The sequence below is a fragment of the Argopecten irradians genome, chromosome 6, assembly GCF_041381155.1.
Source record: "Argopecten irradians isolate NY chromosome 6, Ai_NY, whole genome shotgun sequence".
NCBI lineage: Eukaryota > Metazoa > Mollusca > Bivalvia > Pectinida > Pectinidae > Argopecten > Argopecten irradians.
In genome coordinates this window covers 47140700-47168136 of record NC_091139.1, presented here as the reverse complement: position 1 = coordinate 47168136, position 27437 = coordinate 47140700, and the positions used below count along the sequence as shown (strand labels likewise).

General features: G+C 37.2%; 2 protein-coding genes across 2 annotated transcripts in view; one reads left to right on the top strand and one right to left on the bottom strand.

Moving 5' to 3' along the window:
* The window catches only part of LOC138326091 (equilibrative nucleobase transporter 1-like), a 32535-nt gene extending 18371 nt beyond the window's left edge, over positions 1–14164 (top strand). Inside the window, exons 6-10 of the mRNA XM_069272231.1 lie at positions 203–370; positions 667–768; positions 8715–8901; positions 9168–9288; positions 12401–14164. Of these exons, the coding sequence (XP_069128332.1) occupies positions 203–370; positions 667–768; positions 8715–8901; positions 9168–9288; positions 12401–12550 (728 nt within the window). The 3' untranslated portion in view covers positions 12551–14164. The remainder of the gene's footprint in view (positions 1–202; positions 371–666; positions 769–8714; positions 8902–9167; positions 9289–12400) is intronic.
* Positions 14165–23737: 9573 nt separating this feature from the next.
* The window catches only part of LOC138326090 (cholecystokinin receptor-like), a 54492-nt gene continuing 50792 nt past the window's right edge, over positions 23738–27437 (bottom strand). Inside the window, exons 4-5 of the mRNA XM_069272230.1 lie at positions 26729–26903; positions 23738–25922 (exon numbers count right to left, since the gene is read on the bottom strand). Of these exons, the coding sequence (XP_069128331.1) occupies positions 25503–25922; positions 26729–26903 (595 nt within the window). The 3' untranslated portion in view covers positions 23738–25502. The remainder of the gene's footprint in view (positions 25923–26728; positions 26904–27437) is intronic.

The window sequence follows — 27437 nt, the reverse complement described above, 5'->3', positions numbered from 1 at the left end:
ATGGTTATTTTACTGCTTGTCACTGTTATTTTACTGCTTGTCATGGTTATTTTACTGCTTGTCATGGTTATTTTACTGCTTGTCATGGTTATTTTACTGCTTGTCATGGTTATTTTACTGCTTGTCATTGTTATTTTACTGCTTGTCATTACAACCTTTAATACAATCTTTTTTTAATTGAAGAAAAACGCTCGTTTTTTAGGTTTTCAGGATCAAAGAGAGACCGATGAGACATCTATACGCACGTGTATATGTTCTGTGACCTATCTCCTGCACGTGGCCTGGATGAGTATCAATACCGTGACATTTGTTACATTTATAGGACTGATCAACGTTAACCTAGAACAATTGTCAGATCAAAAACAAGTCGGTAGGTGTATCCTTGTTTTGATTAATCTCTTTGTAAAGTACAAATAAAGTATGAATTTGTTCAAAGCTTTCAATGGAACGTCTAGGTACAATTATTATTTGCAACGGAATATAGAATAAAGTTGGAATGATAAATCTATAAAAAAAAGGGGAAATAACATGGATTTATTTCACAAAATAATAGATATTTATAATTATATAAACTCACATTCTGGATGGTAAATAGGGTCCCTCGTCAGATAAGATCCCTGTACCACCCCCTATTTACCTCAGTTTCTCGATGTCCCTGTTTTACAGTGAGTAAATACCTTGGTGTTTTCGCCTATACAACAATGTGTACTGTCGTGGCTGGGTTGTTGGCCGGTATGAGCTACGATTGTCAACGAAAACGATACTATGGTAAGTCTTAGTATCCCTCTAGTTGACTTTTTTGTTCGGAATTTACTGTAAGGTATATTTGGGTGAGAATAGAGCAAACACGAGCAGACGACATATGTTTGCTCTTCCATTTTATTCTATGGTATGAACTCCTACTTCCAAAAAAACATTTAAAAAATAATAATACAAGACACTTTTGATTTCTAAGATGTACATATCTTTAATAAAATTGTTTGACAAATGTTTATATCAGATTACCCGCATGTTTAATTAATAAATATTTTTGTTATTCACTATTTTACTGTTTGGTTCAACTAAACACAATAAAGGTATCCTGATGACTTTTATTTTCCTTACTTCTGCAGATTACCCGTCCCCATGTATATTTATATTTGTTCTATCACCAGATTACCCGTCCCCAGCCCGAGTATGGCGACCCGTACTTATATATTTCTATTTGTTCTCTCACCATTCTACCCGTCCCCAGCCCGAGTTTGACGACCCGTACTTATATAAATCTATTTGTTCTATCACCAGATTACCCGTCCCCAGCCCGAGTTTGGCGACCCGTACTTATATAATTCTATTTGTTCTATCACCAGATTACCCGTCCCCAGCCCGAGTATGGCGACCCGTACTTATGTATTTCTATTTGTTCTATCACCAGATTACTCGTCTCCAGCCCGAGTTTGACGACCCGTCCTTATGTATTTCTATTTGTTCTATCACCAGATTACCCGTCCCCAGCCCGAGTTTGACGACCCGTCCTTATGTATTTCTATTTGTTCTATCACCAGATTACCCGTCCCCAGCCCGAGTTTGACGACCCGTCCTTATGTATTTCTATTTGTTCTATCACCAGATTACCCGTCCCCAGCCCGAGTTTGACGACCCGTCCTTATGTATTTCTATTTGTTCTATCACCAGATTACCCGTCCCCAGCCCGAGTATGACGACCCGTACTTATGTATTTCTATGTGTTCTATCACCAGATTACTCGTCCCCAGCCCAAGTTTGACGACCCGTCCTTATGTATTTCTATTTGTTCTATCACCAGATTACCCGTCCCCAGCCCGAGTTTGACGACCCGTCCTTATGTATTTCTATTTGTTCTATCACCAGATTACTCGTCCCCAGCCCGAGTTTGACGACCCGTCCTTATGTATTTCTATTTGTTCTATCACCAGATTACCCGTCCCCAGCCCGAGTTTGACGACCCGTCCTTATGTATTTCTATTTGTTCTATCACCAGATTACCCGACCCCAGCCCGAGTTTGACGGCCCGTCCTTATGTATTTCTATATGTTCTCTCACCAGATTACCCGTCCCCAGCCCGAGTTTGACGACCCGTCCTTATGTATTTCTATTTGTTCTATCACCAGATTACCCGTCCCCAGCCCGAGTTTGGCGACCCGTCCTTATGTATTTCTATTTGTTCTATCACCAGATTAACCGTCCCCAGCCCGAGTTTGGCGAACCGTCCTTATGTATTTCTATTTGTTCTATCACCAGATTACCCGTCCCCAGCCCGAGTTTGGCGACCCGTCCTTATGTATTTCTATTTGTTCTATCACCAGATTACCCGTCCTCAGCCCGAGTTTGGCGACCCGTCCTTATGTATTTCTATTTGTTCTATCACCAGATTACCCGTCCCCAGCCCGAGTTTGACGACCCGTCCTTATGTATTTCTATTTGTTCTATCACCAGATTACCCGTCCCCAGCCCGAGTTTGGCGACCCGTACTTATATATTTCTATTTGTTCTATCACCAGATTACCCGTCCCCAGCCCGAGTTTGGCGACCCGTACTTATATATTTCTATTTGTTCTATCACCAGATTACCCGTCCCCAGCCCGAGTTTGACGACCCGTCCTTATGTATTTCTATTTGTTCTATCACCAGATTACCCGTCCCCAGCCCGAGTTTGACGACCCGTCCTTATGTATTTCTATTTGTTCTATCACCAGATTACCCGTCCCCAGCCCGAGTTTGGCGACCCGTCCTTATGTATTTCTATTTGTTCTATCACCAGATTACCCGTCCCCAGCCCGAGTTTGACGACCCGTCCTTATGTATTTCTATTTGTTCTATCACCAGATTACCCGTCCCCAGCCCGAGTTTGGCGACCCGTACTTATGTATTTCTATTTGTTCTATCACCAGATTACTCGTCCCCAGCCCGAGTTTGACGACCCGTCCTTATGTATTTCTATTTGTTCTATCACCAGATTACCCGTCCCCAGCCCGAGTTTGGCGACCCGTACTTATGTATTTCTATTTGTTCTATCACCAGATTACCCGTCCCCAGCCCGAGTTTGACGACCCGTATTTATGTATTTCTATTTGTTCTATCACCAGATTACCCGTCCCCAGCTTGAGTTTGACGACCCGTCCTTATGTATTTCTATTTGTTCTATCACCAGATTACCCGACCCCAGCCCGAGTTTGACGACCCGTCCTTATGTATTTCTATTTGTTCTATCACCAGATTACCCGTCCCCAGCCCGAGTTTGGCGACCCGTCCTTATGTATTTCTATTTGTTCTATCACCAGATTACCCGTCCCCAGCCCGAGTTTGACGACCCGTCCTTATGTATTTCTATTTGTTCTATCACCAGATTACCCGTCCCCAGCCCGAGTTTGACGACCCGTCCTTATGTATTTCTATTTGTTCTATCACCAGATTACCCGTCCCCAGCCCGAGTTTGACGACCCGTCCTTATGTATTTCTATTTGTTCTATCACCAGATTACCCGTCCCCAGCCCGAGTTTGACGACCCGTCCTTATGTATTTCTATTTGTTCTATCACCAGATTACCCGTCCCCAGCCCGAGTTTGGCGACCCGTCCTTATGTATTTCTATTTGTTCTATCACCAGATTACCCGTCCCCAGCCCGAGTTTGACGACCCGTCCTTATGTATTTCTATTTGTTCTATCACCAGATTACCCGTCCCCAGCCCGAGTTTGGCGACCCGTCCTTATGTATTTCTATTTGTTCTATCACCAGATTACCCGTCCCCAGCCCGAGTTTGGCGACCCGTCCTTATGTATTTCTATTTGTTCTATCACCAGATTACCCGTCCCCAGCCCGAGTTTGGCGACCCGTCCTTATGTATTTCTATTTGTTCTATCACCAGATTACCCGTCCCCAGCCCGAGTTTGGCGACCCGTCCTTATATATTTCTATTTGTTCTATCACCAGATTACCCGTCCCCAGCCCGAGTTTGGCGACCCGTCCTTATATATTTCTATTTGTTCTATCACCAGATTACCCCCGTCCCAGCCCGAGTTTGGCGACCCGTCCTTATGTATTTCTATTTGTTCTATCACCAGATTACCCGTCCCCAGCCCGAGTTTGGCGACCCGTCCTTATGTATTTCTATTTGTTCTATCACCAGATTACCCGTCCCCAGCCCGAGTTTGGCGACCCGTCCTTATGTATTTCTATTTGTTCTATCACCAGATTACCCGTCCCCAGCCCGAGTTTGGCGACCCGTCCTTATGTATTTCTATTTGTTCTATCACCAGATTACTCCGTCCCCAGCCCGAGTTTGACGACCCGTCCTTATGTATTTCTATTTGTTCTATCACCAGATTACTCGTCCCCAGCCCGAGTTTGACGACCCGTCCTTATGTATTTCTATTTGTTCTATCACCAGATTACCCGTCCCCAGCCCGAGTTTGACGACCCGTCCTTATGTATTTCTATTTGTTCTATCACCAGATTACCCGTCCCCAGCCCGAGTTTGACGACCCGTCCTTATGTATTTCTATTTGTTCTATCACCAGATTACTCATCCCCAGCCCGAGTTTGGAGACCCGTCCTCATGTATTTCTATTTGTTCTATCACCAGATTACTCGTCCCCAGCCCGTGTTTGACGACCCGTCCTTATGTATTTCTATTTGATTTGTTCTATCACCAGATTACTCGTCCCCAGCCCGAGTTTGGCGACCCGTCCTTATGTATTTCTATTTGTTCTATCACCAGATTACCCGTCCCCAGCCCGAGTTTGGCGACCCGTACTTATGTATTTCTATTTGTTCTATCACCAGATTACCCGTCCCCAGCCCGAGTTTGGCGACCCGTCCTTATGTATTTCTATTTGTTCTATCACCAGATTACCCGTCCCCAGCCCGAGTTTGACGACCCGTCCTTATGTATTTCTATTTGTTCTATCACCAGATTACCCGTCCCCAGCCCGAGTTTGGCGACCCGTCCTTATGTATTTCTATTTGTTCTATCACCAGATTACCCGTCCCCAGCCCGAGTTTGACGACCCGTCCTTATGTATTTCTATTTGTTCTATCACCAGATTACCCGTCCCCAGCCCGAGTTTGGCGACCCGTACTTATATATTTCTATTTGTTCTATCACCAGATTACCCGTCCCCAGCCCGAGTTTGGCGACCCGTCCTTATGTATTTCTATTTGTTCTATCACCAGATTACCCGTCCCCAGCCCGAGTTTGACGACCCGTCCTTATGTATTTCTATTTGTTCTATCACCAGATTACCCGTCCCCAGCCCGAGTTTGACGACCCGTCCTTATGTATTTCTATTTGTTCTATCACCAGATTACCCGTCCCCAGCCCGAGTTTGACGACCCGTCCTTATGTATTTCTATTTGTTCTATCACCAGATTACTAGCCCGATTTGCGACCCGTCTTATGTATTTCTATTTGTTCCCCAGATTACTCTCCCCAGCCCGAGTTTGGCGACCCGTCTTATGTATTTCTATTTGTTCTATCACCAGATTACTCGTCCCCAGCCCGAGTTTGACGACCCGTCCTTATATATTTTCTATTTGTTCTATCACCAGATTACCCGTCCCCAGCCCGAGTTTGGCGACCCGTCCTTATGTATTTCTATTTGTTCTATCACCAGATTACCCGTCCCCAGCCCGAGTTTGGCGACCCGTCCTTATGTATTTCTATTTGTTCTATCACCAGATTACCGTCCCCAGCCCGAGTTTGACGACCCGTCCTTATGTATTTTCTATTTGTTCTATCACCAGATTACCCGTCCCCAGCCCGAGTTTGGCGACCCGTCCTTATGTATTTCTATTTGTTCTATCACCAGATTACCCGTCCCCAGCCCGAGTTTGACGACCCGTCCTTATGTATTTCTATTTGTTCTATCACCAGATTACTCGTCCCCAGCTTGAGTTTGACGACCCGTCCTTATGTATTTCTATTTGTTCTATCACCAGATTACCCGTCCCCAGCCCGAGTTTGACGACCCGTCCTTATGTATTTCTATTTGTTCTATCACCAGATTACCCGTCCCCAGCCCGAGTTTGGCGACCCGTCCTTATGTATTTCTATTTGTTCTATCACCAGATTACCCGTCCCCAGCCCGAGTTTGGCGACCCGTCCTTATATATTTCTATTTGTTCTATCACCAGATTACCCGTCCCCAGCCCGAGTTTGGCGACCCGTCCTTATATATTTCTATTTGTTCTATCACCAGATTACCCGTCCCCAGCCCGAGTTTGATGACCCGTCCTTATGTATTTCTATTTGTTCTATCACCAGATTACCCGTCCCCAGCCCGAGTTTGACGACTTTGGCGACCCGTACTTATATAATTCTGTTTGTTCTATCACCAGATTACCCTTTTTCAGCCTGAGTATTGATACCCGTCCTGATATATTTCTATTTGTTCTATCACCAGATTACCCGTCCCCAGCCCGAGTTTGGCGACCCGTCCTTATGTATTTCTATTTGTTCTATCACCAGATTACCCGTCCCCAGCCCGAGTTTGACGACCCGTCCTTATGTATTTCTATTTGTTCTATCACCAGATTACCCGTCCCCAGCCCGAGTTTGACGACCCGTCCTTATATATTTCTATTTGTTCTATCACCAGATTACCCGTCCCCAGCCCGAGTTTGACGACCCGTCCTTATGTATTTCTATTTGTTCTATCACCAGATTACCCGTCCCCAGCCCGAGTTTGGCGACCCGTACTTATATATTTCTATTTGTTCTATCACCAGATTACCCGTCCCCAGCCCGAGTTTGGCGACCCGTCCTTATATATTTCTATTTGTTCTATCACCAGATTACCCGTCCCGCCCGAGACCCGTTTATATTCTTTTGTTCTATCACCAGATTACCCGTCCCAGCCGAGTTTGCGACCCGTCTTATATATTTCTATTTGTTCTATCACCAGATTACCCGTCCCCAGCCCGAGTTTGGCGACCCGTCTTATTATTCTATTTGTTCTATCACCAGATTACCCGTCCCCAGCCCGAGTTTGGCGACCCGTCCTTATGTATTTCTATTTGTTCTATCACCAGATTACCCGTCCCCAGCCCGACTTTGGCGACCCGTACTTATATATTTCTATTTGTTCTATCACCAGATTACCCGTCCCCAGCCCGAGTTTGGCGACCCGTCCTTATGTATTTCTATTTGTTCTATCACCAGATTACCCGTCCCCAGCCCGAGTTTGGCGACCCGTCCTTATGTATTTCTATTTGTTCTATCACCAGATTACCCGTCCCCAGCCCGAGTTTGGCGACCCGTACTTATATATTTCTATTTGTTCTATCACCAGATTACTCGTCCCCAGCCCGAGTTTGGACGACCCGTCCTTATGTATTTCTATTTGTTTGATTACTATCACCAGATTACTCGTCCCTAGTTCTATCCCAGTACGTTTTGGCGACCCGTACTTATATATTTCTATTTGTTCTATCACCAGATTACCCGTCCCCAGCCCGAGTTTGGCGACCCGTCCTTATGTATTTCTATTTGTTCTATCACCAGATTACTCGTCCCCAGCCCGAGTTTGACGACCCGTCCTTATGTATATATTTGTTCTATCACCAGATTACTCGTCCCCAGCCGGTTTGGCGACCCGTTTGTTCTATCACCAGATTACTCGTCCCCAGCCCGAGTTTGACGACCCGTCCTTATGTATTTCTATTTGATTTGTTCTATCACCAGATTACTCGTCCCCAGCCCTGTATGGCGACCCGTCCTTATATATTTCTATTTGTTCTATCACCAGATTACTCGTCCCCAGCCCGAGTTTGACGACCCGTCCTTATGTATTTCTATTTGTTCTATCACCAGATTACCCGTCCCCAGCCCAGGTATGGCGACCCGTCCTTATATATTTCTATTTGTTCTATCACCAGATTACCCGTCCCCAGCCCGAGTTTGGCGACCCGTCCTTATATATTTCTATTTGTTCTATCACCAGATTACTCGTCCCCAGCCCGAGTTTGATGACCCGTCCTTATGTATTTCTATTTGTTCTATCACCAGATTACCCGTCCCAGCCCGGTATGGCGACCCGTCCTTATATATTTTCTATTTGTTCTATCACCAGATTACTCGTCCCCAGCCCGAGTTTGACGACCCGTCCTTATGTATTTCTATTTGTTCTATCACCAGATTACAGCCCGTTTGGACCCGTCCTTATATTCTATTTGTTCTATCACCAGATTACCGTCGTCCGTCCTTATTATTTCTATTTGTTCTATCACCAGATTACCGTCCCCAGCCCGGGTATGGCGACCTGTCCTTATATTTTTCTATTTGTTCTATCACCAGATTACTCGTCCCCAGCCCGAGTTTGACGACCCGTCCTTATGTATTTCTATTTGTTCTATCACCAGATCACCAGATTACTCGTTTATCCCCAGCCCAAGTTTGATGACCCGTCCTTATGTATTTCTATTTGTTCTATCACCAGATTACCCGTCCCCAGCCCGGGTATGTCGACCGGTCCTTATATATTTCTATTTGTTCTATCATCAGATTACTCGTCCCCAGCCCGAGTTTGACGACCCGTCCTTATGTATTTCTATTTGTTCTATCATCAGATTACCCGTCCCCAGCCCGACTTTGGCGACCCGTACTTATATATTTCTATTTGTTCTATCACCAGATTACCCGTCCCCAGCCCGGGTATGGCGACCGTCCCTTATATATTTCTATTTGTTCTATCAACAGATTACTCGTCCCCTGCCAGAGTTTGGCGACCCGTCCTGTTGCCAATGACAATGACCGGTATCCTTGGATCCATGGTCTATGTGTTCCTATTGGTTGAACACCTCAGTGTCATCGTGCCTACATTTGTTGTTTTCACGCTCTACCGTTCCTTCCTCTACTCTATAGGCGTTGCCTTCGTCAATGACGCGTAAGCGGCTTTCTGTGTTGTCAATTGTTGATGCTTTATGTTTTAAAGCTTCTGTTACAAGACAAATAATGCATTATGTAAATAAATTTGAAATAGAGATACAAAGCTACATAGAGCTATTTTAAGTTTGTGAACATTGTGCGTTCATTTACTCATAATTTGAAACATTTTCTTTTACAAAAACGTCCATCACAGGAAAAGAAGGTCTGTATAACGTTTGTCCTCTTACTTCTTTGCCCTATACCAATATGCATGCTTATTTGCAGATTTCCAGAGCAACATTTCGGCGCCCTGTACGGTATAATGACTTTCTCCACCGGTTTGTTTACTATGCTTCAGTATGGTTTCTTTTCATGGTTTGACGCTTACGACGGAGCAAATGTACATGTAAGTAACTTCTAATGTGCATGTTTACGTGGTGTTTTTTTTTTAATTTTGCAGTGTTATATATCTAGGTACATTACTTCTTTATATGTGCTTTTTATCTATTTTTTTTAAACAAGACATAAAATGTTTAAAATGATAGGTTCTAACAATAGTCTGGGTATGTGTCAAGGGGACCCCTTGTGGCCACCTTTGAACATAGTTCTTTTTATTTCTTATAAGTATTGTTATTGAAGATACTTCATTCGTTATCATATACCCATTTATAATGATATTTACTAATTGCTTTGACTACAAATAGATTTTTCATGCAAAAAAAATGTTAAATTTTTGACATAATAAATATTAAGGGTATTTGGTTTGCACCAAATATTTGACATGTTATCGATTTTATCCACATTTGTAATTCATTTTCAAAACATGCCATATGTATAATTTTATATCAGATACGTTTCAAAAAAAACCCAACAAATTCAGATAAATAGCATTTCAAATACTGATATGTAACTCAAACTTAAAAGATACAAATTAATATTTTAATTCATCTTTACCTCTTAGATAGATAAAAAATATTTGAAATTAGATTTATTTGTAATAAAGAGCGAAGCAGAGTTACATTTTTTCAAATAAAACATGTTTAAATTAAGAATACCAACACCACGAAGGTGTTTCCTTCTTAGGTAGATAAAAACTATTTGAAATGAAATTTATGTAGATTAAATAGCGAAACAGAATTACATTTGGTTTACAATAAAATGTGTTAAAACTAAGAATAATACCAACGCCATAATGACTGCAATCTTAATTTTGACCATTTAAGGCCCTTCATTTTGTTACCATGACAACAAAGTATTTCAAAATTGTTACTTTAGTGATCCTATGTTATCCAGCATTCTTCATCACCCTTATATACCAGTTTTCACTTAAATCTGACAATATCTAAATGTTAACCAATTAGGGGTCTCCATTTTGTTACCATGGCAACCAATCTTTCTTAAAGTGTTACCATGATATTCAGCATAACTCATAACCCGTATACACCAACTTTTACTTGAATCTGACATTATCTATATTTTAGCCAATCAGAGGTTACAATTTTCATACCATGGCAACCAATATTTTCGAAACATTCAGCATCCAAAATTATTACTATACACTAATTTTCCCTTAAATTGAACTCTGAAATCTTAAACAGGAGATGTTAAGCTGGGTTTGTTAACTTCCTACACTCGCTATATCAAAATCACACAAAAACTTTTTACCGCATTTTTAAACCGGATGGGACAAAAGATTTATTGAAAATGAACACGAAGATTTCAGGCCTTTTGGACCTTTTTAAAATCACAAAACGAAAAAAAGTAGTCTTATTTTTAAGGGGCAACTAGTAGTACTATTGATATGGAGAGTTTAAAGAAAACTGAGCTGGGGGCTGTTTCTACGGGATTTTTAACACCACCTTTCCACTCCGATTAGAAAATGTTCGTCCAGATATGGCACATATAATGTTAACTACAAAGGCTAATCGGAGTGGAAAGGTGGTGTTAAAAATCCCATAGAAACAGCCCCCATGATAAAAGAACAATTGAAATAATTCAAAATAAGGCAAATCTATGTTCTTTCTAAAATATGTCATAAAAATGATTACACGAGCAAACAACAAGGTTTTAACTACCACGTTACAGTATATGTGGTTCTCACAAGGTCGGATATGACAAATAAAGCTACTTTCATTGACGTCATTGTTGATTATTTACTGATATACACATTTATCTGTCATCATATTTCTCATGCGAAAGCCTGCTCGCGGATGTCGATGTGACGTCATACAAGGCGACCTGTGACATCTCTCGATGTACTGGTAGAAATATTTTGACAGCTCTGATCTTTACCCCGCTGACGTATAAAGTAACATTGCGGATATAATAATGAAGAGAAAGATCAATTGATATTTAATCTTTAATATTTTACTGGATTTCCACATGGTTAACCGTAGAGAAAATTATTCGGTAATGTGATTCAACCAGGGTTTAATAAAACTTACATCAAAAAGAATGTTTGAAACTGATTTTATAAAGTTATCCACTTAATGTGTGTGACTGAGTGACTCCATGCACTGTTTTTATGTCCAACCGTTCGTAATGTTTTATAGCTTTTACACAGTCATTGTCTAATCAACATATACTGTATGGATGATAACTATGGCATTAACTTAGATGATGAAATAAGTAAAAAGACACAGATGAATGACTTCATACAGAAGGAAACACTTCTCCGTCTGTGTATTAGGCGTATCTTGTGGTTAAGAGAGCGTTTAAGATGACTTATCACGTGAACAAGCGGCGTTGTCAAAGACACGATGACGTAAATGGATTATCCGATCAATGTGTGATAACAAGTAAATAGGATTTATAGGGTTAATGCATACATAGGCTAAGTTTTAAGTAATTTTTAAACACACAACAGGTATGGGTTTTGACATCTACGATATTTCAGGGGTTACTTTCACTGCCATTATAACTACCCTCTGGCTACAATTTCACGAAACAAACTTTAGTTAAAAACGGACTGACGTAAAATGGACATAACTGTTTTTATTTATATCGGCGCTTTTTGTTTCTTGAAATTGGGGTCTGGATAAAATCATAGCGAACCTGAAGGCTCGGTGTACGACAACAGATTATACAGGTAGATTGGCCTTTTAGTATACATCAGGTAGAGCTCTGTCTCTGTAGTAATATTCCGAGGAAGTCTCGTCTTAATAGGCCTGCGATTACTCTCGTTTTCTCCTGAAATGCCTTCAGCTTCGCCATGACATACTCCAGGGGTTATAATGACAACATATATATTAACTCCTTGTCAATTTGTGTATTGTATTCTGCAGTTAAATATAAAATACCATTATTTATGTTGTGTTTTGTCTCCCGTGAGTTATTTCTTGTTTTCTAAGTTACCTCCCTTCAATCATCGTTGACATCCATACCAATATAAGACGCTATGTTATGAACAAGATGACGAGATATTGTATTCCCTTATACAGTATATACCTGTTGATGTAGATAGATGCCTACTAGTCTATGTACCTGTATACTTACCATTGTTTTGTTGTTAATTGTAGGTAACGATCTTTCTGCTGTTCCTCTGCCTCCTCACCTTTATACATCCTCTACAGTTAGGTATACGGAGTCGAAAGACGAACAGCGAAGACAGCAAAGATCTAAACACGGAGGAGGTTTTTATTCCATCCGATCTATCCGAGAAGACATGAACAATGTTTGGCTGTCACATCCTTTATAGAACAATTAGATTACAGTGTGTCTAAATCACATGCCACAATGTGCTTTCAGATGCACAACTTAACTCTTCTGTGTCACTGTTTCTGACACATAGTCTAAGATAATGTGTTTAAATATTCGACACATAGTCTAAGATAATATGTCCAAAAAATTCGACACATGGTCTAAGATATTGTGTCAAAATATCAGACACATAGTCTAAGATAATGTGTCAAATTATAAGACACATAGTCTACGATAATGTGTCAAATTATAAGACACATAGTCAACGATAATGTGTCAAAATACCCGATACGCAGCCTAAGATAATGTGTTCAAATATTCGACACATAGTCTAAGATAATGTGTCCAAAAAATTCGACACATGGTCTAAGATATTGTGTCAAAATATCAGACACATAGTCAAAGATAATGTGTCAAAATATGAGACACATAGTCTACGATAATGTGTCAAAATATTAGACACATAGTCTCCGATGATGTGTCAAAATACCCGATACGCAGCCTAAGATATTGTGTCAAAATATTTGACACACAATCTAAGATATGTGGATAAATATTCAATACATAGTCTAAGGTTTTTGTGGGAAAATCTCAGAAGGTAAACTGAAACATGCAAATTAAGACATTCAGAATATATGCGTTCAAGCTAAAATATGGTACAGTTGCATTTTCCAGAAGGCTTTCAGAGAAAATAGCAAGTTAAAACACTTCAGTACGCTAAGTTAACTAATTCAATGCCAAACAAATAACAACCACTAAAAAGAATATGCTATGTCTTTATTTCAAGAAATGTCTTTAATTGCGGACAGATTGCGACATATCTTTGATCACAGACATTGAAATATCTGTTGTTTAACTTGGTGTCATGTGCTTAACATATCTTGCCTAAATAATACTATTTTTATTATGTAGTAATTGTGGTAAAGACTTATATATAGATCATGTGAAATATACCATAACGTATACGAGAGGTGACAGTGTGTTATTGTGTTAAATATACATCATGTGAACTATCTAATACGTATACGAGAAGTGACAGTGTGTTATTGTGTTAAATATACATCATGTGAACTATCTAATACGTATACGAGAAGTGACAGTGTGTTATTGTGTTAAATATACATCATGTGAACTATCTAATACGTATACGAGAAGTGACAGTGTGTTATTGTGTTAAATATACATCATGTGAACTATCTAATACGTATACGAGAAGTGACAGTGTGTTATTGTGTTAAATATACATCATGTGAACTATCTAATACGTATACGAGAAGTGACAGTGTGTTATTGTGTTAAATATACATCATGTGAACTATCCATTACGTATACGAGAAGTGACAGTGTGTTATTGTGTTAAATATACATCATGTGAACTATCTAATACGTATACGAGAAGTGACAGTGTGTTATTGTGTTAAATATACATCATGTGAACTATCTAATACGTATACGAGAAGTGACAGTGTGTTATTGTGTTAAATATACATCATGTGAACTATCTAATACGTATACGAGAAGTGACAGTGTGTTATTGTGTTAAATATACATCATGTGAACTATCTAATACGTATACGAGAAGTGACAGTGTGTTATTGTGTTAAATATACATCATGTGAACTATCAATACGTATACGAGAAGTGACAGTGTGTTATTGTGTTAAATATACATCATGTGAACTATCATATACGTATACGAGAAGTGACAGTTGTTAATATACATCATGTGAACTATCAATACGTATACGAGAAGTGACAGTGTGTTACAAAATACATTATGTGAACTATCCAATACGTATACGAGAAGTGACAGTGTGTTATTGTGTTAAATATACATCATGTGAAATATACCATTACGTATACGAGAAGTGACAGTGTGTTATTGTGTTAAATATACATCATGTGAACTATCTAATACGTATACGAGAAGTGACAGTGTGTTATTGTGTTAAATATACATCATGTGAACTATCTAATACGTATACGAGAAGTGACAGTGTGTTATTGTGTTAAATATACATCATGTGAACTATCTAATACGTATACGAGAAGTGACAGTGTGTTATTGTGTTAAATATACATCATGTGAAATATACCATTACGTATACGAGAAGTGACAGTGTGTTATTGTGTTAAATATACATCATGTGAACTATCTAATACGTATACGAGAAGTGACAGTGTGTTATTGTGTTAAATATACATCATGTGAACTATCTAATACGTATACGAGAAGTGACAGTGTGTTATTGTGTTAAATATACATCATGTGAACTATCCAATACGTATACGAGAAGTGACAGTGTGTTATTGTGTTAAATATACATCATGTGGAATATACCATTACGTACACGGGAAGTGACAGTGTGTTATTGTGTTAAATATACATCATGTGAACTATTCAATACGTATACGAGAAGTGACAGTGTGTTATTGTGTTAAATATACATCATGTGAACTATCTAATACGTATACGAGAAGTGACAGTGTGTTATTGTGTTAAATATACATCATGTGAACTATCCAATACGTATACGAGAAGTGACAGTCTGTTACAATACGTATACGAGAAGTGACAGTGTGTTATTGTGTTAAATATACATCATGTGAACTATCTAATACGTATACGAGAAGTGACAGTGTGTTATTGTGTTAAATATACATCATGTGAACTATCTAATACGTATACGAGAAGTGACAGTGTGTTATTGTGTTAAATATACATCATGTAAACTATCCATTACGTATACGAGAAGTGACAGTGTGTTATTGTGTTAAATATACATCATGTGAACTATCCATTACGTATACGAGAAGTGACAGTCTGTTACAATACGTATACGAGAAGTGACAGTGTGTTATTGTGTTAAATATACATCATGTGAACTATCTAATACGTATACGAGAAGTGACAGTGTGTTATTGTGTTAAATATACATCATGTGAACTATCCAATACGTATACGAGAAGTGACAGTGTGTTATTGTGTTAAATATACATCATGTGAACTATCCATTACGTACACGAGAAGTGACAGTGTGTTATTGTGTTAAATATACATCATGTGAACTATTCAATACGTATACGAGAAGTGACAGTCTGTTACAATACGTATACGAGAAGTGACAGTGTGTTATTGTGTTAAATATACATCATGTGAACTATCCAATACGTATATGAGAAGTGACAGTGTGTTATTGTGTTAAATATACATCATGTGAACTATCCAATACGTATACGAGAAGTGACAGTCTGTTACAATACGTATACGAGAAGTGACAGTGTGTTATTGTGTTAAATAAACATCATGTGAACTATCCATTACGTATACGAGAAGTGACAGTGTGGTATTGTGTTAAATATACATCATGTGAACTATCTAATACGTATACGAGAAGTGACAGTGTGTTATTGTGTTAAATATATATCATGTGAACTATCTAATACGTATACGAGAAGTGACAGTGTGTTATTGTGTTAAATATACATTATGTGAACTATCCATTACGTATACGAGAAGTGACAGTGTGTTATTGTGTTAAATATACATCATGTGAAATATACCATTACGTATACGAGAAGTGACAGTGTGTTATTGTGTTAAATATACATCATGTGAACTATCCAATACGTATACGAGAAGTGACAGTGTGTTATTATGTGAAATATACACCATGTTAACTATCCAATACGTATACGAGAGGTGATAGTGTGTTACTGTGTTAAATAAACATCATTTGAACTATCCAATACGTAACATCATGTGAAGTATCCATTACGTATACGAGAAGTGACAGTGTGTTACAATACGTATACGAGAAGTGACAGTGTGTTACAATACGTATACGAGAAGTGACAGTGTGTTACAATACGTATACGAGAAGTGACAGTGTGTTACAATACGTATACGAGAAGTGACAGTGTGTTACAATACGTATACGAGAAGTGAAAGTGTGTTACAATACGTATACGAGAAGTGACAGTGTATTACAATACGTATACGAGAAATGACAGTGTGTTACAATACGTATACTAGAAGTGACAGTGTGTTACAATACGTATACGAGAAGTGAAAGTGTGTTACAATACGTATACGAGAAGTGACAGTGTATTACAATACGTATACGAGAAGTGACAGTGTGTTACAATACGTATACTAGAAGTGACAGTGTATTACCATACGTATGCGAGAAGTGACAGTGTGTTATAATGCGTATACGAGAAGTGACAGTGTGTTACAATACGTCTACAAAAAGTGACAGTGTGTTACAATACGTATACGAGAAGTGACAGTGTGTTACAATACGTATACGAGAAGTGACAGTGTATTACAATACGTATACGAGAAGTGACAGTGTGTTACAATACGTATACGAGAAGTGACAGTGTGTTACAATACGTATACGAGAAGTGACAGTGTATTACAATACGTATACGAGAAGTGACAGTGTGTTACAATACGTATACGAGAAGTGACAGTGTGTTACAATACGTATACGAGAAGTGACAGTGTGTTACAATACGTATACGAGAAGTGAAAGTGTGTTACAATACGTATACGAGAAGTGACAGTGTGTTGCAATACGTATACGAGAAGCGACAGTGTGTTGCAATACGTTTACGAGAAGTGACAGTGTGTTACAATACGTATACTAGAAGTGACAGTGTGTTACAATACGTATACGAGAAGAGACAGTGTGTTCCAATACGTATACGAGAAGTGACAGTGTGTTACAATACGTATTCGAGAAGTGACAGTGTGTTATAGTGTTATACACGTGAATTTTTTAAACGGTAACATAATATTACGTACTTGCGTACTTGATATAGATACTTACAAAAATATTTTTACACGGATGTTATATATTACGGAATATTGATAGATTGATGAGATTTGGATGATGTCAAACTCCACAAGCATGTACAATTCATCAGAAAATCAGAGATTATTCAGAGACTCCAATTACTCCAATAGGACAAAATTTTAACTTTCATTCGATGAAATAGTCCCTGTTAACAAGATTTTAACTTAATCCCGTACAAATTCTTTTAAGACAAAGTAAAATTGTTCCTACATGATAACAGCAACTGCATACATTTGAATTTCAAAAGACTACAATCAAAAGCAACATGACAAATATTCCTGATAACCATACTTAGTTTCTCGTACTCGATTTATTGTGTCTTGCATTAAATAAAGATTTCAGCTATTATTTGAGCGATGATAGAATAGTTATTTGGTGATATAGTGCTTATAAGGTATCCTATCGTGTAAAGATAGAAGTTTATTTCGCAGTTGTTCTATTTTGTGTTTGTAATAGGATACTAGTAATGTGGTATAAGTATGGATCAGATGGATGTTAGGTTGTCTGTTAGTAGGTTGTTTGCTAGCCAGAATATTACATATTCTATAACTCTGTAGGGTGAATGGCCATTGGGTGTTGACACTATACAAAGCATTCCAACTACTTCAGTTTTACATGTTCGTGTGTGTTCCTATGTTTATTTTGCGAGTGTGGTGGGTTTCTGGTAATATCGGGACCGACAGTTAGGGATATTTGGACATGACCTAGAGATTGTTTTGTTATTGGTGTATTTAAGATGATTTTATTTAGTATCAAGCCGGGGTATCTACCATCAACCCGTCTTTGGGGATGCTATTTAATTTGTGATGATTATGCTGTTTAATAATGTCGGTAAGAATAAACGACACATGTGCGATAAGATTTTGTAAAGAGAAACATACATATCCAGATCATTATATAATATAGGTAATATTTGATGATCTGCATCTGTAATCGTATATTAACATATTGAGCTATTTAACATTCCGACTGTATTTTAACGACATAAAAATCATCTTGTTGTTATCGTTGTTAGGTTTCTACAATATACATGTATAATGTTTGAGGGTGCAGTGATTACACACACACAAAATAATAATAACAAACTTGTCATATTGCACAATACTCGGACGTACTGTAAAGAACAATACCAAACACAATAAGACAATAACATAATATGCTTGATATTACAATTCAGAACATTTATGAACCTTCGGCATGGATTCCCTTCCATATTGCAGCACTCTCAGCGATAGTATGTGATACATACACTACAGTTAAAACACAACCAGATTAAATATAACTTAAACACACATGTAGACTACATGCATTGTTGCTATCAAATGGGTCCAAGAAAGGGTTTTCCTGGTTTTTTTCTGTTAATTATATTTTTTTTATATTTATTTGTTTGGTTATTTCAATATCCTCGGGGATTTTGTTAAATCGGCTTTGAACGTCATCAATTATCCACTATTTTGTTACTATTGTGGTATGCTGGCTATGATACAGAACACCTGTTCGTTGTTACTATGTCACCACCTATACTATGTTAAACATACGATAAGGAGTGAGGTATGGATTATATCAACCATCTAATGTGATACCAAATTGCTCAATGTACAGACGTTTTGATAGGAAATGTATAAAGAACATGCAAACTTTAGTATTAATTGTATAATATATTCTATAGTATAATGACTTATAGGCACTAGACTGTATAGTGCAATGGAAAGCCATTATTGTGATTATATCTTTATTTTGGTGTATTTAAATATACATGAATGAACTCGTTAGCTATAAACAGTGGACTATTACTAGGTTTATAATATAAAGAGTAGACTCAAATTAAGATGTAAAATAAGCCGATTGTTCAAATTGTCTTGATCAATGATATATTTACAGATTTTGTGTTGTATAAGTTCAAAATATAGAAAAAAATTTCAATCAGCGGTTTTGAAACCTGTTTTAAGATAGTTAAACATGCCTATGGAACATTTAAGGGATAAAATGTTAACAAATAGGACATTTAATACTTTATTTCTGATTTGTTTATCATTGACTAGTTTGTAAGATTTTACATTTTGTATGGAATCTTTGTCGTTAACGACAACAAACAATATATTGTGTTGGTTTTCGCATTCTATAATACTCAAAATTAAATTGATATTTGCAAATGTAGCTCGTGTGATATCGCTTGAAGAACCTTTGAATTTAATTAACTTATATTTAGAAAACAACTTAGTTAACAATAGATATTGATTTCCTATATATTACGTAAATATTTCTACCTTTTTTCTAATGTTTTCATATACGAACCATGAGCAAAAGAAATATTTTGATATTCTTGTGAGCAATATCTCTTCTATTTGTTTATTCCTTGTTTTAAATAAACATTTCACCTCTAGCGTAAGTTGTTATGCTTTTCAATCCATCTTTGACTGTTACCATTGAAGTTTACCATAATATAATACAATTTTTGTAGTGGTTTTAAGCTAAAATACCAAAGACGAAATATCTGATGGCCATTCATCACATTTGCAGTGAATTTTTCATTTTTCATCCACAGTATTCCAGAAAATACACTTTTTAACCTTTGAAGAAATCGATTTATATACTCTTATGGGTTTCTTTGTTAATAGACAAGGAATTAATTCTGATAAAAGATAATGAAAATAAGGTTTGATAATAGATAGGGAATCAGAAGATGTGGAAGATGAACCCAATATATCACTCGGTCTAAAACAATGAAAGTCGTTCAATTATTGTGACAGACAAAACATGTATCATGTACAGAACAAAGCATTTCAGGACGTTCTTGCACAATTAAGAATTACTTCCCTTCATGCATGAACATTGTTTTTAAGGTTTTGTTCATAAGCCCAGCTTACTTAAATACAAAGATATGTCCAGTTGTTGATAAATCACTATCCTTGATCAACGAATAACTTATCTAAATTATTCTTTTTCATTGTACTGTTGTCTGACCTTGAAACGTTTAGAACATGTCGAGTATATTAGCCTCAATGACATCGAGAAGCATGTAGAAGGACTGGTGCATATTCCCCATCCCCTGTAATAGACTTACCCCCGACAGAGTGACTAATGTATAAAAGTAATGTATAAAAGTAAAGACTTACTTGTAAAGATGTGTTTCCTGTTAACAACCGATAACCACACTGTCACGTATTTTAGAGTACCTTATTTCCACCTACGAAGTCTGAACAACTCGCATGTGATTTCAATTAAAAAAATACATCATTTGTTGGTGGCCTTATTCACACGACTCACCATTACACAGTCTACTTTGATATAATTTACTAAACGTTTCTTTGCTTTGTCAAACATGCTAAATATTTTTTTAAGAAATATCCTTTCTAAGAAAATAGTTTCAATATTCGTTATGGTAATAAAATATAAGTTCATATAACCCTATCAGTTATTTTTATAATATCCTATATATTTATATACCCGTAATTTCTTTGTTTTCTTCTTGTTGTTACTATTTTCAACAGCTGCAGATCATAGTTTAGAATGATGGCCTCACATACTTACGTTAAGTGACAACGTCTGATGTATACCACAGGAGTTTGACGTTCTGTCAATATATATTGTATAGTATACATATGCAAAAAATACCCCTATATACCATATAAAAACACCAGGAATGAAATGCATGGCTGGCCAAAATTTTCACCACCTTCGGTAAAAGTTCTGTAAAATTTGTTCTGGGCATTGTCTGTATGTGTCACCGCGCCGATAATACAATAAGATGTTATTCTTCACATATATCAACACTAACCTGTTCACAACCCCAACACAATAAGTTTAATCCCAAGTCATTTTGAAAGTTTAATTTATTTCAATTATTTTTAAATTCAATTATTTAACTGTAACCTCTTAAGCTATTTGATATTTATAAAATATCTATTCTGTTACATATCGTATACATTTTTTCGTGAACGAAAAAGATATTTTTGATAAACATTTTAAAGTTTTAAACAAATTTTTACCGGTGGTGAAAATTTTGGCCAGCGATGCATTTCATTCCTGGTGTTTTTATATAATATATAGGGGTATTTTTTACATATGTATACTATGCAATATATATTGACAGAACGTCAACTCCTGTGTGTATACTTAAATCAACTGTGGCTTGTTTGAATATTGCGTTCATACTCCAATAAAGGATATAAAAATGGCCAATACCACTAAAAACAATGCTTGCATATTTCATTCCGTATTTTGTTTGCTTTAATAATTATTGTATTTTGAAAATAAAAATGGTCTCCCTATTATATGCAACCATTATCAGATGTAGTGATCGATTTATTTGATTCCCTGAAGAATCCCGTTCCTTTACAATTTGTATGGATCGATAAATGTTAGGAGCATACAGACACTTGCCAACGGCACTATAGATTTATCAGTTTCTCATCCGACAAAAATCAGAGCACGATACAGGTCACTTAGTGAAAAACTGGCATAAATATCACAAGTTAATACGACATCCATTTTCTCTTTGAAGTAGCGAGACAATTGGTCAAGGGACGTGGTTATGTACATAATTCTAAATTTATCAAAAAATCTTGGCATTACGGAGAGGTATCGTTCACAACAATCAAACAAGCATTTCGGTCCAGTCGCCATTGCTATAAGAGCTATTCGGGAATTGTCTCGGCAAATGTTATTTAACATTGTTGTATTTATTTATATGAAAACAATGCCATTATGGTCGTGTGTAGAAATATCATGACTATGATGCTACTCAACCCATGTAACGACATTACTCAAATGACAGAAAAACAAACACTGAAGAACAAATTGTGCACCGGTACCAACACACTTACAGGTTTACAAGTGACTAAAAGCTCTTACATGAGGTATATGTGCGTCACAAATAGGATAAGCCATGCCAAAAATAGGATCAAAAGTCCGGCAATTATTTTATAATCTATTGTATTTTTAGGAGTATTTGACAATTAGTTTTTACATTTTAATGTGATACAAACGTCTTGTTCGACTGATTTGTATCATTGAGAGTATCAACTTTGTATCAATGTACATAGCTTTTTATCTCATACTCACATATCTTTGTGTTGTTTTCCTGAGGGGTTGCAGCACTGAAATCTGGACCGAATAGATATCTTCACTTGGGGATTTTTTCAAATATTTGCCCCTTTCAAAGGGCGTTCGTTTGCTTATCATGAAACTTTTGAAATTTTAGCGATATTTGCTATTTAGTGAGCGGAACTATCCGCTGAAACATAGCACTGCAATACTTGCAATAAGGGGTCTTTTTGCAAAAGATTTTTTTAGGGCATGCACGCCTGGGTATATGATCTATGGTGAATTGGGAAGATATCCGTTAGAAATAAAAGTAAATCTGAGAATGTTAAATTTTTGGAACAACCTTTTGTTAAATGAAAATAGATTAAGTGATATTTTATTTAGACTAATGGCGAGTTTAAATCGCAATGGACACATTCGGTTTAAATGGTTATATCGTGTTAAACATATCTTTAATAATACAGGAATCACATATTTATTTGATAGTTAAATACCTATGAATGCCAATTTTTATAAGCATGAAGTTGCACAACGTCTACGTGACGCTTTTATACAAAAATGGTGTGCAGGCATAGAAACCTCGTCCAAAGGTCGGTTTTATTCAAAATTTAAAAAAGAATTTATTTTCGAAAGTTATTTAACAAAGTTATCGGAACAAAACAGAATTACTTTTACAAAATCTCGTACCTCAACTATAAAGTTCCCTTTTGAAACTGGACGATGGCTTGGTATCCCAAAGGAGAATAGAATATGTAATTAATGTCATTTTAAAATTGAAGATGAATTTCACTATCTTTTCAAATGTCAAAAAAGGGAAATTAAAGCTATTACGGAAAACTAATTTGCTCACTACTACATCAAATATCCTACTTTTTTTAATTAGAGCGTCTATTGAATGTTTGCTGTATCCACAAATTTAAATGTATGAACAAATTTGCATTTTTACTAAGAAAGGTTATGATATAACTTTAAATTAAACACCATACAATTATAACTTTCTGTATTTCTATATCTTGTCTATGTAGATTTTGTATCCATCTTGTCATGCATGTCTATGTATATCATTATGTCCTCATGTAACACGTTTTCATGTGTCTGAGAGTAACAAATAAAATCTTGAATCCTGTACTAGGCGCTGCCGCATGGTCCATTCCTATGATTTTATAAATTCTTGAACTGTTCTAAGTTAATTGATTTTCCGACCCTCTTTGTTTCTTTGGTACAAAAAAGCAAATTAGTAAACAATTTAATTTTAATCATTTTTATTAACATCAATGACTTTTTTATCTTTACATACACAAGATTAACTCTCATTAGCGACATTAAATGCCGTTAAACATGTATTATTGTAGTTCAATACTCTCATATAGCAAATTGTGTTTTAATGCATTCAAGTTTTGGTCTTGTTGGCACGCATTCTATTACAGTTCTTCTAATAAACAACATATTGCAATCTTGTTTTCTTCTCAATACAAGTGTGCAATGAACAGTTTATTGCATGAAAACGATATTTTATTGATAAACCACCAAAGATGTGATCCCTAGTCTCAACGAGGAGTAACGTCGTTCAATATTTACATGATTACAAAAGTTTGTTCCGTGAAATATGAATGATAAATGAGGAGCTTAACATATTCGTGAATTCGTTTTTTTTTTCTTTAGATTAATCTACAACAATGCTATATTCAGTTATTTTTGGTTGTTTATATTAAGGATATAGGATACAACCTGTACTAGAGAATATATCAATCCTCCTTTCTCAACATGTGCACCAAAATCATTCTCATCTTTTATTGTCAATTAAAATGGAAACTCACTCTCCGCATGTGACTCTTTAACCTAAACATAAATATCCACATTTTGTCTATCGACCTCGACGATACAAGCTGCTTCGTTGTATCACCCAATAGTTTACTAAATATTATAAACTAATGACAATGTATGTAACGGTCAAGATGGAATTATGCAGAAAATCCTGATTTAAAGTTGTCCAATGCCATTCTTTCTGCAAATTAAACTCTAGATACATCTAAAATGAAGAGTGAAAATCAATGTCATATGATTCGATTGAAGTGATTACCGTTACTTCGTTAAGGGGAAGAGCTTGTTTCAAACAACTAAACCATCCTGGCATCTTAACACACGGATGACTATAGGCCTAAAATAGGCCATAACACTTATAGAATACATGTCCCACCCCTACCCCTAGCCACACTATAATTCAACAGATTACAACCCAGTGAGAAAATCTTACAAACCATAGCTTTTTATTGAACAGTATGATATACAATGTACATTGTAGAATAAGCCGATACTTTATATTTTATCGTAACTGGTTCTCCGAATTACTACTTCATTTTGAATGCGCATTTTGTCGTCAAAACTGTATACCTCTGATAAGTATCTGTGATTGTTCCATTCATTCCAGCTCGTCATTGGTCTACAAAGTTCGATGTTTGGAATGACTCTATAAACTCTACATTGTGAAAATAATATGATTCCATTAAACTTTTAATTAATGCCCTCTCGACAACTTCCAGTTCATGAAGTTCACTTATGCTAAAACTCTCTAACAAAGACAAGTGGATGTAAGGTGGACTTCTATAAGAGACACGCCGATTTTTGTTAGTTAATCTGCTTTCTAACATTCCGTGATCTGCCATTTGCTAATATCTACGAGTTAAATTGAGTACATTACATGTACATAAAAAAGAGGAATTTGTTTTATCATGAAATGACGTGTTCTAGAAACAAACAAGTTTCTATCAAACAATCAGAAACTATGCCTAGTTAATGCTAAAATGATATCCATACTATATGTTTTGACTACATTATTGAACACGTGTTTTACATAAACCCCAGTGATATTCTGTTTACCGAGTTGAACCCTTTGTAGATTACATCCTTTAATATATGTACAGAGTGACCTACGTTGTAGTTTACTTGTATAATTGCTTTAAAACAAAGTCAATCGTCGTCGATACTGCCTATCACTGTGTCCAACTTTCACCTACCCTAGCCTGTCCATCTGTTTACTGTCTATAGTTATCGATCCTTTTGATGGGGAACGAAAAGCCGTCTCGGTTGTAGTGGTATAACCATTGTCTTTGTCGTCACTTCCGTTGCTTGATTTCAGAATAGAAGTTCTCGTTGTATCAAGTATCGCTAAACGAGACTTCCGCTTTCCTTTACAACAAGTGGATATTGCCTTTTTGAAGCTTTCCCGGAAGTTCCTCGACATAAATCCATATACAATGGGATTCACGCAGCTGTTTGCATATGACATGAGATGGAAAGCCAGACGCATTGGCTTTAGGTAGTACGCGTGAAAGTCGTTCAGGATTTTAAAAGACACCAGAACATTGTTGACGAGGATTGGTCCCCAGCACACTGCGAATAATACCACCACCACAATCAGCATGATGATTACCTGAGACAAAGAAACAAAATTATCATTTTAGTACGACAAGATCAGGTTAAAGGGAACGCACAAATGGTTAACGACTATCACATTCAGCCCATTGGCGCCGGAGCTGTTTTTGCGTTAAGATATGATTGAGCTGATTGCGCTTATTGCTGTTATTCTCAAAATCTACATAATAATAACAAATATACACTTTCCTTATAATCACATCCTCGATACTCCAGGGGTTCCGATCACTTACGATTTCTACACCCCCTGAACTCTATCATTGTAAAACTGAAAGCAGCTCAGGGAACAAATATGTACCAATCACAGGCTTGCAATTATTTTTCTCTGGATACTACAGAGAGAGCGACGCCCTACTTCAAAGCCACACAGTTAACCACAGTGTTCCGTTGTGCGGCTCTTTTGTTGTACATCAAAGGACTAAATTAACTGTTCTGTTGTTTCCAGTTTTACTATGAAATAGTCCAGAGGTGTCGAGATCGTATGTGATCGGAACCCCTGGAGTATCGATGATGTTATAATCATAGGTTACACTTAAACATAAATAGAGACAACAATTAGAAAATAGATATGGATTAAAATGTAAAATTGTGTATCACTTAACAGAAGAAACACAAGACTATGTTTTTTGACTTTTTTTTACAGAATTTTGAAATTTCTAACATCTAAAACCTTTTAATTACAGTTTTATTTCTGTGATTGATAAATTGAGATGGTCTTTCTTTAACAACTATGCAGCACACCGAATCTTGAACTTTTAAATATGATACAGACAGCCATTGTGCTGACGTAATAAGATTCGTCACCTGTTTACGTGTACGTGTGTCGTCTGAACTTTTGACCGGTACGCGTCTTGTCGAGTCCCCGGCTGTTCCTCTCGTTGAGTCACCAAACGCTGGATATACATTAGAGGACGATCTTTGTGACGACATTGTATATGATGGGCAAGAGGAAGAGCGAGCTTCCTTATATTGACATTCACTGAAATAAAGAAATGAGTTCATTAAAATTCATCATCAAAATACACACAGTTAACTTTGTGATGCTACTGTGACTGTGCATGTGATAATACCGTGAGTGTGCTTGTGATGCTACCATGACTGTGCTTGTGATGCTACCATGACTGTGCTTGTGATGCTACCGTGACTGTGCTTGTGATGCTACATTGACTGTGCTTGTGATGCTACCATGACTGTGTTGTGACTGTGCTTGTGATGCTACCATGACTGTGCTTGTGATGCTACCATGACTGTGCTTGTGATGCTACCGTGACTGTGCTTGTGATGCTACCATGACTGTGCTTGTGATGCTACCGTGACTGTGCTTGTGATGCTACCGTGACTGTGCTTGTGATGCTACCGTGACTGTGCTTGTGATGCTACCATGACTGTGCTTGTGATGCTACCATGACTGTGCTTGTGATGCTACCGTGACTGTGCTTGTGATGCTACCGTGACTGTGCTTGTGATGCTACCGTGACTGTGCTTGTGATGCTACCATGACTGTGCTTGTGAT